The 14,797-nt window shown below is 44.3% G+C and overlaps 1 protein-coding gene and 1 long non-coding RNA gene across 2 annotated transcripts in view; one reads left to right on the top strand and one right to left on the bottom strand.

Annotated features, from left to right (window-relative positions):
• The window catches only part of LOC125282052 (uncharacterized), a 95,519-nt gene extending 89,303 nt beyond the window's left edge, over window positions 1–6,216 (bottom strand). The window contains exon 1 of the long non-coding RNA XR_007189178.2: window positions 6,008–6,216. This is a non-coding gene — a long non-coding RNA (uncharacterized LOC125282052). The remainder of the gene's footprint in view (window positions 1–6,007) is intronic.
• Window positions 5,744–12,982, top strand: IL12A (interleukin 12A). The gene is made up of 7 exons (XM_057316106.1): window positions 5,744–6,082; window positions 6,786–6,940; window positions 10,092–10,205; window positions 10,542–10,583; window positions 10,659–10,700; window positions 10,797–10,940; window positions 12,407–12,982. The coding sequence occupies exons 1-7, from the start codon at window positions 6,067–6,069 to the stop codon at window positions 12,560–12,562; spliced, it is 669 nt and encodes a 222-aa protein (XP_057172089.1). The 5' UTR covers window positions 5,744–6,066; the 3' UTR covers window positions 12,563–12,982.
• The last annotated feature ends 1,815 nt before the right edge of the window (window positions 12,983–14,797 follow it).

Here is a 14,797-nt window from a genome sequence, read left to right as displayed (position 1 = left end):
GGTAGTATTAATTTACACTCCCTTCCTACTATCCTCAACCATCCCTGTCACCCCATTATATGCTAAGAGACTAACAAAGATATGCTGGGTTCAAATCCCAGCCCCACTCTCTTAGGAAAGTTATTTAACCTCATGAAAGCTCGGTTGCCTCATCTGTAAAGTGGGATAGTAACACATCCAGCTGATAGGGTGTTACAAAAATTAAATGAAATGATAACATAGAATTGCCTCCACAGTCCCTGGCACATAACATGTATCACCTGGTACCAGTAACCAGTAAAATCACTCCTCCCAATTCACTCCTCACCAGCGTAATATTTGGGTGCAAAATCCCCTAACACAGTCGGGAAAAGTACCAAGCTTCCCTGTTTAATAAAACTGTTTGTAGCTGAAGTCACGCAATTATTGCGCCCACACACAAAGCCTCGGTATTCTGAAAATAGCAGCCTCTTCAGTTATCACCTGGAAGCAAAGAGGATCTTCTGAAAGGTGTTTTCTGCCCTTTATACATTCTTTTCGCAATGGTATTTTTCTTATTATTTCAAGGGAAACATATTTACTTCAGGGGCAATGGCTACGATTTGGAAAATACTGCAGCACGCACAGCTGCATAATTCATCCACAGGCCTCACAGTAGTATCAACCTACTACATTTTGGTCACGGCCTTTCAAAAGAAATCGATGGTGTTTTGGTTTTTTTAATGTCCCTGAGCAACTTAACTAAGAATTTCGTTCCAATTAATTCGAAAGGTCTGCTGGAATGTGGAATTCAATGAGTCTGCTGTTCGGCTGTCCTGGAATTTTGGGTTGAGGTGATCCCAAGATAAATGGAATCATTTGTAGAGAGCCATTTATCAGATAGAGGCCCTAAAACCGTGGCATGAAATCAGTTTAGTGCTATTTAAATGCAAATATAGATCATTTTCAATTGTTTTATGAGAAAACATTCACTTAATTTTTTATATAGATATTTATTGGGTGTGGGAACACTAGTCTTCAGCTCTAGAGAGAAACCAAACTGTTCTGTATTTGTCGTCTGAGAGGACATTACTACCAACAGAATAAATACACAGAATGTATTCTAGATTTTTTGAAGTTCCTTGACATTGGGTAAATTTGTGTCCTTATTTTGGAGAGAAACACTGGGACATTTCATGCTGTAAAAACAACAGAGGAAATGAAATTGTAGGGTATCAGTAAAGGTCCAGGCTGCTGTTTTCACCTGGGGTTTCTTTGGAAATCTACTAAATAAAAAGCTTTGGTCTCCTGCCAAAAGGTAGCATTTGGGAACAGAAAACTGATTCAACACTTCCCTTTCAGAAGTACAAATATGCCCAGTGTTTTCCTGTCCCATTTTCCCTCTCCTTACTCTGAGATCAGTGTTATCAGACCCTATAAATTTCCCATGCAGTGGGTCACCAAATAAACAGAGGTAGGTGATAACAAACAGTTAAGTTTAAATGTCTTCCTGTCTAACTGTTTTGGCCAGAAGAGATGGGTCATTCCTCCTGGGAGGTAGGTGAGGGAAAAATTCTAACTTCGAGTTGTCCAGAACCTGATCCCACCCAGATTGCTTCTAACTTCTCACTGCTACGAAGAATGACCTTCTGGACATCCTCATATGTGTCCCCTTGTGAGCCTGTGTAAGAATCTCTTTGGGACAGACACCCAAGGTAGAACACTGAGTCGTCAAGCGTGTATGTACGTACGTAATCTGACCGAGCCAGATGACTGGACATGCTGTATCAGTCTACTTGCATTATGCAAAGTATTCTGGAATCCAACATGTCCCTCCAACACTGTCAGTATCCAATGTTCTAATTTTTGCAAATCTAATAGGTATAAAGTGATACCACATTCTTATTTTCATTTGTGTTTTTCTGATTATAATATATCCAAGCATCTCATTATGCTGGTTAGCCTTGGGGGTTTCCTCTCTGTAAATCACCTGTTCGTAAGCTTTGCCAATTTTCACTGGGGTTTCTGTCTTTTTCTTGTCGATTTGCAGGAGGTCCTGGTCTACTCTCCTATTGGACAGCGCAAAATATCTTCTCCCCGTCAGTCAGCTGTCTGTTAACTGCCCATGCTTAACAGGAATTCATACTACAGAAATTCTTAGTTTTGGAGCATCTGGGTGGCTCAGTTGGTTAAGCATCTGCCTTCAGCTCAGGTCATGATCCCCGGGGTCCTGGGTTCAACCCCATATTGGGCTCTCTGCTCAGTGGGGAGCCTGCTTCCCCATCTCCCTCTGCCCCCTGCTCATGCTCTCTCTCTTGCTCTCTATCTCAAATAAATAAATAAAATCTTTATTTAAAAAAAGAAATTATTAGTTTTTCTGTAATCAGATTTATCAGTATTTTGCCTTATGGCTTGGGGCTTTAATGTTTTTTTCTTGAGTGACAAAGATAGCCTCATACATTGTCATCTAGCGCTAAAACAATATTACTTTTCTTATTTAGTCTTTAATCCACTTACAAGTGGACTTATCTCTGTATGCTGTTTTAGGCTGGAGTCCAGTTTTATATTTCACCATATAGTGAACATTTTCTACTAAACAATCCATACTTTCCTCATTGACCTGTGTCCCATCGGAATACTAAATACTCATATGTACACGTCTTTCTCTAATTTATTTTGTTTCAGTGGTCTATTTGGCTGTTCTTTTGCCAAGCACTATTCTTATTACTATTGCTCTGAATGATGTCTTTATATCTGGGCTACTCCCCCTGTTTATGACTGCTTTACTAGTTCAGCTTAGATATTCATGGGCTTTTATTCTTACATATACATTTTAGAGTAGAGTTATTATTAAGTTCCTCAGAAAATTATTTGTAATTTGCATTGGGATTGCATTGAATATGTGAATTAATTAGAATAGACGTGAGCTCTTTATATATTAAGATCTTCCACCCAAGGGCATGGAATGTGTTTCCATTTAAATTAAATCACTATGTTCTTGATTAGACTTTTAAATTTTTTTCCAAAGACTATTCTGTACTTATACTACTAACTCATGTAATAATAACAACAACATTTAATCTTTAATTATCATCATTTTCCAAATGAGGAAACTGAGCCCACAGATAAAGGGACTTGCCCAGGAACTCACTGCAAGTAAGTAATGTAAGTAACAGAGCCTATATTCAAATAGTTTATAGTCCATACTCTTTACCACTGTACTGCCTCTCAATTTACAGGCAGTAACTTTATAGTTTAGCTGCTACTGTGAATGGTACCTTCTTTGTATTATTATTCATTCATTATCTGGTATATTGTTTTTATTATATTTTCTAATTTATTGTTGCAGTTGTAGAGAAATATAGTTCATTTTTTTAAATTTTAATTCCAGTATAGTTAACATACAGTGTTATATTAGCTTTGGGTGTACCATATAGTGATTCAACAATTCCATACATCACCCAGTGTTCTTTTTTTTTTTAATTTTAATTCCAGAAATGAAGTTGATTTTTAAAAGTTGATATTTGCATCCAGTAAAGTTGCTGATTTCTCTTAGTTCTATGGTCTATTGTTTCTGTTGCTTTTTTTGGGGGGAAGGTATATTAACTGTCAATAATGGCCATTTTGTCTTTTCCTTTCTAATTTTTAAGTCTTCTCATTCCTTTTTCTTTCCTTATACCATTGGCCAAGACTTCCAGTAAATGGTAGACTCTCTGTAGTAGTGATCCTGGGCAAAGAATGTCTCTTAAAAAAAGCAGTGTTGTCCCAGAAGAAGGTTTTCATTTTATCTTGGCTATACTATATGCAGCACATCAGAGAACTGTTTCACAAAGTATAGGTTAAAAATTGTGTCTGGTGGTCAAAAATCCATTCTAAGCACACAGTCCCTGTGCTTATCTATGCCACAGAAATTACTTTTCCTTAGAAGATAGCCCATCCAGGAAAGACATAGCTCAGTTGTGATAAATTTGACTTCATTCTGACTTTAAGTACATTGAATTCCATCCTAAAGCCCTACAGCAACAACACAGCTCTGCACCTGTCACTTGCTTCACACAATCTGCTAGACGCAATTGTTTCTGACAACACATTGGTCTCCATCCCTATGGGGGAATTCACAGACAGCAGCACTGGAAGGAGCCTTAGAGATCAACTATTGCTCTCATTTTACACACATCTAAAAGTCCCTATAGTGGGTGCCTCATCACCCTCGAGCAGATGGTCCACCTTGGGGGGCTGATGCTAACAACTGAGAGAGCTTGAATCAGACCAGGGGCTAACACAGCTTTCTTTTCATTGACTCCCTCACTCCATCTTCGATTGGCCCTGCTTAGTATTCATGGCAGCATCTCGGGGCTTACAGTGACTCATCCATCCTGACTTCAATGGGGACCTAGAGGAGAGAAAAAGGAAGCATCCACTCTTCTTTCTTGTATCCTCAAGGCTCTTCCCTATTCGAGCTTGGCTCATCTGCACAGCAGTGGGTCTGATGACTCCATCGTGTGGTCCTGGGGCCTAAGCACAGTCAGACCCATCAGAAGCTCTGAGTAGGTGACCAAACACACCCCTCCCTTTCACACATACCCAGGGTGACTAACACTTGTGGTAGAGATGAGTGAACTGAAAAGCCCCACAGGAACCTCATACCCAGTACGTCCAAAATGGAACTTCTCACTGTCTCCTCCAAAGTCGCTCCTGTCTTACAGTAACCCCTGCCCAGGCCCTGGAACCATCTCCATTCCATCATCCTCAGCACCTTCCTGCCTGTCACACCTAACGAGTTACCAAGCCTTGGCTACTCAGCACCCTGAGAGTCTCTCTGGCCCACTCTCTCCTCCCCATTCTGATTGAGGCCTTGGCCATACTCTCCCAGGTGCCTCCTGTGCTCTCCTCCGGACCCCTGGGATCCACCTTCCATACTACTGCTGAAGAGAATCTTCCCATCATGCCTCTCTAACCATGTCTCCTACCTAATACCTTAGAAGGATCCCACCACCCACAGAGCAGATGCACCTTAGCATGGCATCTACTACCCTCATAGCACACCCCCATCACTCTCTCCCACCTCACACCCTGATGGCAGGACCCCCCGACCCCCACCTCCATCCATCCTCCCTGACGGTGCTTCTGATCCCTGTTCCCGCTACCTAGAACCTGCATCCCATTTACTGGGAACAGTCTGATGCCCCTAGGAGCATGTTGGGGGGCTCTGCTCCTGGCAGCCTTCACTGCCTCCTCACGTCCTTGTCCTGCTGAGGCGCCCTCTCTCCCCGCTCCTCCCAAGACCCTGCGCGTCCATCCCACTACATGATAGCGTTCTGTCCTGCACACTGTAGGAAACTGGGTTCTCTGTGGCAGTTGTTTCTTGCATAGCCAGTCTGGTTTCATCCCTTTTCATATTTAAGATAGGACCGTGAATAAAATACGTTGAGTCAGATTTAGTGTGGGAGTGCCCCCAAAGGACCTGTTCACCACAGGGTGTCCCGCGCCTCGCACAATGTCGACCTGGCACACGGTGGGCCATTTAAATGAATACATGACGAGTGGATGAATGGTGAATGAATAAATGGTTGGCCCGCGCCCTTTCAGGACTCGGCGGGCGGTCACGATCAGGGCCCGTCCGGGATACAGTGGATAGTGCGCGGCACCGCTCGGCGCTCCGCGGGGAGGGGGCGCTGCAGGGCGGCGGCGCGGGGGCTGGACGGCTAGGGGCGGAGGGCCTCTGCCGCCCGGGCCCGAGGGTGGCCCGCGAGGGGTCGGGCTTGCCCGGGGACCCCGCGCCACGACTCCGCGCGAATTTCGCTTTCGCTTTGGGCCAGCTGGAGGCGGCGGGGCCGTCCCCAGAACGGCTGCGGCCGGGCGCCGCGGAGTTAATCCGAAAGCGCCTCAAACCCCGCGGCCCGAACTCCACGTGTCACCGAGAAGCTGATGTAGAGAGAGACAGAGAGAGAAAGCAAGCAGGAGCCCAGAGTCCCGGGAAAGTCCTGCCGCGCCTCGGGGCAATTATAAAAATGTGACCCCCGGGCCGGCCTCCCACCACCGCCCTCACCTGCTGCGCCCTCAGTCCGCGTCCAGCGCCGGCCCGGTGTCCACGCAGTGCCCGCCAGCATGTGCCCGCCGCGCGGTGAGTACCAGCCCGACCGGGACGCGGCGCTCCGGGGCGCTCGGGCGGGGAGGGGCGGCAGCCGGGCGCGACGGGGCAGCTCCCGCCGCGCGGAGGGGAGCCTGGAGGCAGCCGGCGGCCCGGTGCAGAGGCGAGACGGGAAGGGCTGCGCGCTTTCCCACCGCGCTCCGCGCTCCTACGGGGCTAGGACGCCTACTGGGCAGGGGTTACTGAGCTCCTTGTGTGGGAACAGCCTCTAGGCTCTCCCTAGGACCACTTCACAGATCTGACACTGAGGCCCCACGCCGTGCCTTCCGTTCTCGGGGTCCCTCGGCTTCAGCTACTAGAGGGCAGATGCCAGCCACTTCCAAGTGAGGCTGTCACCCCACAGTTTCCAGAACACGAGGCCGTGAGTCTGGGCTAGTCACTTCACTACCTGGCCTCAGTTTCCCTGCCGGTAAAATAGAGGTTTGCTGGGTGAGCTGTGAATCCAGCACCCTTGTCTGAGCTCGTTGGGAGGCCCTCACAGGGAGTTGGCTTCTAGCCCTACAACAGAGCACTGCCTTCCAAGAACTTGAGCAGTTCTCAGGTGTCGGAGGAAGGCTGGAACCGGTGGCGGGAGGTTGGCGTCCTTAAGATGTGGATGGGCGGAGGTGACGGAAGGGATGGAGGTAGAGGCCGGCCAAACCAACTGACAGCTCAGCCTGCGCTTCTTCCTCTCCAGGCCTCCTCCTCGCGACCGTCCTGGTCCTCCTAAACCACCTGGACCACCTCGGTTTGGCCAGGAGCCTCCCCCCAGCGTCCCCAAGCCCAGGGATGTTCCCGTGCCTCAACCACTCCCAAAACCTGCTGAGAGCCGTCAGCAACTCGCTTCAGAAGGTGAGTTTTTCGATATTCTTGTTCCCACTTTGCAGCCTCTCTAGGGAAGGGGCTTCTCTGAACCCCCGGTCACCTGAAAAAGGGCTGCGGAGAAATTGGGAACGTTAATCAGGAGCTGTCAAGAGGTGGAGATGGAACTTTACAAAGGGCCCAACTATTAGCTAAAGAGTCTCCATGAAATTGTGTCTCCAGAGACAGCAAGAGTGGTAATAAATTATAATGGCATTCATTTTGGCTATGTCCACACAGCGGAAAGTGGCTATTTACAGTGTTCCCTGTAGCCTGCCAACAGCGATGGAATTGTGTCAGGCCCACACTGTTTCTCTGACACACTTATCAATCCAGGAAACCGTTATGAGGTGCAGCCCCTGTGCTCCAGGGGCTACAAAGATGAATTAGACTTGCCCCTCGCGCTGCTCCCCGGCTTCCAGTGTGGTGACGTGGTTCTTTGTCTGGGCAACACATTCCAGGGGGCCTGTGACAGTGTGTGTCCGGCCTTCATGTTCTAGGGAGAGAGTTATCTAATATTATTTACAGCTTCGTTCATTTTTTTAGGTTTCATGTTTTAATGCCAAAACATCGTTTTCCCTTTTGAAAAGTGTTTCTGTATCTATAGCTTCTACTGGGACAGCCGAAGACTGATGTTTTAAAAGCTGTCTTTTGGCTTCCTGTTCTCTAGTAAATCTTTCCTGAATATTTTCTAACTTGTTGTTTTATGAATATCTTAAAATAAGCTCAAGGCCACAAGGCCTTCTTAAAGAATTCTTTTCCCCTTCGAAGCTTTCACAACGTGCAGCCAATTGCTCCTCACAGTTCAGTCAATCTTAATTAAAAAGGCAGCTCACCAAGTGGAAACTGCAGAGAAAAGTGCTTTGACTCCTGAAGAAAGTTCCAATATGGACAAAATGTAGGAGCTGCAATTGAAATAGATGCTTTATGAGAAAAAGCTAACTCTTCGACTCCCCAGTATAGCACTAAAGGTCAAAAGATTGTAGAACCCAATTTGATATTTTTTTGTGGATCGTTCCTTTGTCAAATGTGCTAGAACGACTTACAGAAGAAAGAGGGGGCAAATGCATGCAATTCACAGCCCACCGATTTGTAGAGTTGGGCCCATACCTTTTGTCTTTTATTTTGATTTTGAGTTTGATGCCATTGAAAAAGTGGACCTTTTATATAAGAATCCAAATCTCTGGCTTCTCTTGAAAAGATCTGAAGAATTCCAACAGAGGGTCCGTATTTCCCAATCTAATTCTTCACCACCTGCCCAGGAGGGTGGCTGCCCAGGTGTGTGTGAACACCTCCAGGAACAGTGTGCGGTTTCCTGTTCCTGCTATAACAGATCCCCACAAAGTAAGCGACTTTCAGCAACGCCCATTGATTATCTTACAGCTCTGGAGTTCAGGAATCTGAAATACGCTGGAATCCAGGTGTGAGCAGAGCTGTGTCCCTTTCTGGAGACTCTAGGGAAGAATCCATTGTCTTGCCTTTTCCAGCGTCTAGAGGCTGCCCACATTCCCTGGCGTATGGCCCCCTTCAGTATCTTCAAAGCCAGGAATGGCCAATCGAGTTGTCCACATGCTGCATTACTTTGACCTTGATTTCCTGCCTCCTTCCATTCATAACAACCCAGCAATTACATTGGACCCACCCAGATAATCCAGGATAACCTCCCTACTTAGAGTCAGCTGGTTAACAACCTTCATTTCATCAGCGACCGTCATTTCCCTCGGCCGTGTAACATATACTCGGGTTCCAGGGGTTAGGAAGTGGCTGCGGGGAGGGGGGATGTGGCATTATTCTGCTTAGCACAGAGATTTTACTACTTGTTTCCAAACATGCCCTGCATCTCAATTCTTGATTATGGCTCATGTAGCTCCCTCTGCCTGAAATTCTCTCTCCTCTTCCTGTCCACCTTCGAATCCTCTTCCTGCAGATGGCTCGTCTCTGCTGAGGCCTTCGTACCCTTCTCAGTACTTCTCACCTGCTGACATGACTCCTCGTCATTTGGGCACTTTCCTGTCTTGGCAGTTGAACTTGGGATCTGGAAAGGGAGCAGGGAATGATAGTCCTCTTCTTTGTCATGTTCCTTAGTGCAGTAAGTCCCCCTTTATCTAAGGGGGATACTTTCCGAGACCCCCAGTGGACCTCTGAACCTGCAGACAGCACCAAACCCTATGTTGTGTATTTTCCTATACACACATGCCTATGATAAAGTTTCATTTCTAAACCAGGCACAGTAAGAGATTACAATAATAACTCATAATAAAATAGAGCAATTATAAGAATATAAGTTATGGGAATGTGGTCTCTACATAGCTTACTGTACTGTACTCACCCTTCTTGTGATGATGTGAGATGATCAAATGCCTATGTGATGAGATGAAGAGAGGTGACACAGGCAGTGTGACGGAGCGTCAGGCTACTAGTACCCTTTTGACTCCTTGCTGGAAGGAGGACCATCTTCCAGACCACAGTTGCTGGCAGGTAACTGAAACCAAGGAAAGCGAAGCCACAGATAAGGGGGGCAATACTCACACACGTTAGGCTTGCAGAATGGAAAAAATTGATCTCAATCTTCAATCAAATTTACTGACTTCTTAGATAAATTTCATAATTCTATTCAACAGTGCTTTCCACCATGCTTATAAAATGACATCTGTGTGTGTGTGTGTGTGTGTGTGTGTGTGTCTGTATGTGAACTGCAAATTAAATCTCCACTTGTCTTTGGGTTACATGTTTGTTATACCATCAAGTTGGGACCTTAACAGTTCTGCCTTTAGAAGTTATACTTGAAAAGGATAGTCATAAAACACAGGTGCTTTGGCAAAAGGAAAAATCTGTTTTCACCTGAAGCAAGTGTCACAGCGTGGGGTAGATGCCAATTAGCATAGCCTGTTGAAATGATTTATAGTGTTTACATAATGGAAAAACGGATCATCCGAGAAACGTGTCATAAGCAAAGAGGGAGAGAGAATGTAAATAACCTGTTTCCTTTTGTCTTAGGAAGATCCCAGATCTCCTGCAGGTCAAAGAGATGGATGTCCGGGGCAGCCGGCTCCCTCTTTGCTCACACCCTGCAGTGCCAGCTTCATACAAAGCCAGGCGCCTTATTAATATTATAAACTGGGTTGCTCTGTGTTTTTTACAGGCCAGACAAACTCTAGAACTTTACTCCTGCACTTCTGAAGAGATTGATCATGAAGACATGACAAAGGATAAAACCAGCACAGTGGAGGCCTGCTTACCGTTGGAATTAACCATGGTATAGAGGCTTTTCTTCCCAAGCATGTAATACGGTTAAGAGCTAGGCATCAAACCTCTTCTTCTTCCAAAAATGTGCATGTTTCTGGTCTCCATCATCGTAAGATCTTAACAGGTCCCACTTCAGAAGTTGAATTTGAAATATATATATACAACAAATATGTGTTTTACAACAATGTGAATATACTTAATACTATTGAACTGTACACTTTCGAGTAGTTAAGATGGTAAATTTTATGTTATGTGTTTTTTACCACAATAAAAAAGTATGTTTGAGAAAAGCTGGGAAAATGTATATTAAGAATTAATATCTTTGATGTGATTTTTTTTTCTTTAGAATGAGAGTTGCCTGGCTTCCAGAGAGATCTCTTTGATAACTGTAAGTCAGAAAATTGAAGGTTTCAGCCCATATGATGAATTCATATCCCTGATGTCTCATTATTTTTTCTTCTAGAATGGGAGTTGCCTGGCATCCAGAAAGGCCTCTTTTATGACAGTAAGACACAAATACTCTTTCTCTCCTCAAATGCAATGCGGGGAACCATTTTTAGCCATCTCAGTGGTTCCTTCTCCATTTTGTCCTATCACTTAGACCCTGTGCCTTAGCAGTATCTATGAGGACTTGAAGATGTACCAGGTGGAGTTCAAGGCCATGAACGCAAAGCTCCTAATGGATCCTAAGAGGCAGATCTTTCTGGATCAAAACATGCTGACAGCTATTGATGAGCTGTTACAGGTAAGACGTTCATACTACCAGAAAGAGCAACTTCTTCATGCTGAGACAGCTGGTCAGGGTCCATGATGAGTATAAGATCACCCCTTCCTGGATTGGGAGAGGCCTGACTTCCCCCTCCTGTGTCCCCTGCAGAGCCTCTTGACAAACGGCACTCGTGGGCAGGCCACGGTAAGAAAAGCAGACTCCCCACGTTGATCATGTGGTATCCACCAGAAAACATCTCTCCAGATGTTTTCATAGATTTTCTCTTACCGTCCCCACAACCACCACATGGGGTGTGTACACAGGAGGAAAGCCAAGCTTAGAGTTAGCTGCTTGTCTGAGGGGCTTGTAAGTGGCAGAGCCAGGATTGAAACCCCCATCCGAGGGATTTCACTACACTTCTCGCGCACCTCTAAAGGCTCCAGGATGTGCGCTGAGGGGCCAGCATGCATATCTGCAAATACTGTCAGAGAAAACAAGTGGGGCTGGTGCCTGGGTGTGACCCACATTGAACTAAAATGTGTATGAAATGAATGAATGACCTATCACCTTGACACCTACAGTGTCACTCATAGACAAAAACTAGCTTTGTAATATTCTGAATCACACAGCACATGATGCTAATATCAAACTGAGAGAGTAACATAAGAAAGAACAGGGTGAATACCTTGTGACCAGGGCATGGGATAAAAATAAGTGTGATTTCTCTGTTTATGCCAAATTACTGTTTGAAAGGCAATGAACTTCCTGCAAGTATCAAAGCACATTAGCATCTAGGGAGTTACTTCATTTTCGGGTCCAAGAGTCAGGTGATTTGAGCACTGGAACCCATTCTACCAGGAATCGGACAACCATGTGCAAACCATTCATCCCCTCTGGGACTCGGTATTTTCCCCTGTAAAATGGCATAACTTTACCCACCCTACCTTTCTCTTGGGCTTTTTTCAAGGACCAAGTGAAAGTATTGATCCTTGTGCAAATACAAGATCCTGCATTGTGTTATCAAATGAAAGGGTAAAAGTGAGAGATACATTGCCAGACTTATGTATCTGGCACAAATGAGTGTCTGTAGCAAAAAGGTCTGTTACTCAAGGAGTTCCAATCAATAGCAATCCATCACCTCTCTGTTCTAAAAAGGACTTAGCTTCTTAGTATAACATATAAAAATTAATTAGATATTGCAACAGATGTCATCTTAACAGAATTGTTCCTTTCTAAAATGCAACTCCCACTGATGATTTTCTAAATAGCTTTAAGGGTCTTTTCAGAGCTCACTGAAGATACATGTGCTTGGATAATGAGTATTTCTTCTCTCAGGTTCTGCCTGGCCATCTGGCTGGGAGTAGATTTGGGTCGGGTTTAGGAGATGTAATGAGGGAGTGGGTTGCAGACTCTGAGACATGTATTGGCTTCACCCATTTTTACGGATGAATGTTTTAATTTTGGAATACCATATACGTCATCTTTAATATTTATCCTCATAGGCCCTGAATTTCAACAGTGTGACTGTGCCACAGAAATCCTCCCTTGAAGAACCGGATTTTTATAAAACTAAAATCAAGCTCTGCATACTTCTTCACGCTTTCAGAATTCGGGCGGTGACCATCGATAGAATGATGAGCTATCTGAATTCTTCCTAAAAAGCTGAGGTCCCTCCCGACCTTAAAGGCATTCTTAAAAAAATGTGAACCAAAAAAATTTTTGATAGGCTGTGGGTTAAGAACCAGGGAGGGGGTGGCTTGACCGGGTCCTACTTAAGCTAGTACAATAATTCTCATGCTTGTTTACATTAGTTGTCCCCCAAAATCTGAAAGATGTGACTGTTATATCCACAGGCTGCCTTTGATCAAGTAGATTTCACATTTACTATGGACAAGTTGTTTTTAAGTTTTCATGAGCAAGTTGCTAAAGAGGGAAAACGTCCTCGGTGAACATGTTTTTCTTTTCCCTTTAATAGAAGAGCAAGAATTTATAAGCTATTTCTGTACCGAAGTGTTTGTAGAAACAAACACTAAAGCATAATTTATTTTAAAATACTTATTTATATAATTTTGTGTTCATGGAGGCATGTGAATTAACTTATATTTATTTATGTTATATTTATTAAAGTATTTATTATCAAATGGATTTGAGAAATACCTTATGTTCTAAAAATAAAATGATTGAATAAAATAAGTCTCATCATTTTTCTAACATAATTGGAATACTTTAAGCGTTAAAATACACATTGTGGGAAAACTGAAAACTCCAATGTGAACAAAATTCCCTCGGAAAGAATGCCACAATATTCTTACCCACGTCCTACTTCCCCTAATCTCTTATTTTAAAGGGAGACTCGTAAGACTAGATAGGCTTTAATACTAAGGCCATCGAGTGAGTTGTGGTTTTTGAGAGTATATTTTATTCAACATCTGCATCTAAAAGTAAAATACATAAAGATGTTTTTCCCCATTAACCACGGCCCCCATAACATAGTGTGCATTAGACAAATACATAATAATATCCTCCAACTGGGAAAAACATCATTTAGAGGCCTTCTAGTTAAATTATTCTAATTTTTGTGATCTTTTGGGCCCTCAGGGGAAAGCTGTTCCCAAATTACAATGAGAAAAATTCTCCACTTGCTTCAAATAATACAGAGCTTCTGCCTGAACCACGTGGATAATTGCCTCTCTTTGACTTAAGATATGTGCTCTTAATGACCCAGTATTAAATTCCATCTTTTTAATTCTCTAAACCTTGTGAATTTTAAAAGATTCACCTGGCAGAATACCATGTAATTTAAGTGCTCTGATAATCATATTCCTCCTTCATATGAAAAGGCGATAAGAAAGGAACTATTTAGGGTGTCCTGCCCCCTTCCCCATGTGCCTCCTCCCCACCACATCCCAGCCCGTATCCCTGGGGACTGAGAGGGGATGTGTACGGCCACCCCAGGTCCCCTCATCTGTGTGGCAGGCTGACTCGTTTGTTAAGATTCTCATCCCACTTAATATACAATTAGATAGAAATCATCAGAAACTAGATCCCAACACATACTCCCCTTTTCTTGAGGAATTCTTCCGCAAACTTGAATGACCTGCAGGTGATTCACAGACAGGAGTTTCTTGCCTTGAAGTGTTAGGTTTGGGGTTTCAGCGGCTTTGATTATGGGAAGAAGAGCTCAATGGCGTGATGAGTCTGGGGCCGTGGAGATGATGCCATCCTTCACTTGGAATGACCGCTCATCTGTGCCCAGAAACAAGGAGAGGCAAGCAGATCATCTGTCTATGGACAGAGTTTGCACAGAGGAACACAGGTGTTACTTTGGTTCTAGAAATTACCATGACCTATGCTTCCAACACATGACTGGCCCAAGAAATCTCTTCCATTCTTCATTACGTGGTTAGTTTTTCTCTTTTTTCTTTTAATCCTGGGCCTACAATTTATAAGTTGTATAACTTGACCAAGTTGTTTTAACCTCTCCTTGTTTTCTCTTCTGAGAAGATGATGCTAGAACCCACCTCAGGGGACCAGAGCGAAGGTTAGTGGGAACAGCTGACCTAGAGCACTTAGCACAGCACCTGACACGTAATACATGCACCACAAATGGGAGCAAGTTTTGAAAATTATTATTAGTCTTTGGGCTTGGTGACTGGGCCAAATTGGTTAAACCCTCCTTTGCTACTGTTTTCTTACCTGTGAAATTCAGAAAACTGTAGGCCCTGTCTTACTGCTGTTGTGCGGATTCAATGACACAGTACAGGGCTGGCATCTAGTCAGTGCTCCACATCAAAGTGTTAAGATTGTTTAAAGGTTTCCGCCATGCCCTGTCCCTGCACGGCACTCAGCACATCGTAGGTGTTCATCAGGGGGCTGGTGCAAGCCCCAGCCTT

The sequence above is a fragment of the Ursus arctos genome, unplaced genomic scaffold, assembly GCF_023065955.2.
Source record: "Ursus arctos isolate Adak ecotype North America unplaced genomic scaffold, UrsArc2.0 scaffold_20, whole genome shotgun sequence".
NCBI classification, from domain to species: Eukaryota; Metazoa; Chordata; class Mammalia; order Carnivora; family Ursidae; genus Ursus; species Ursus arctos.
This window is presented reverse-complemented; position numbering and strand designations above follow the sequence as displayed.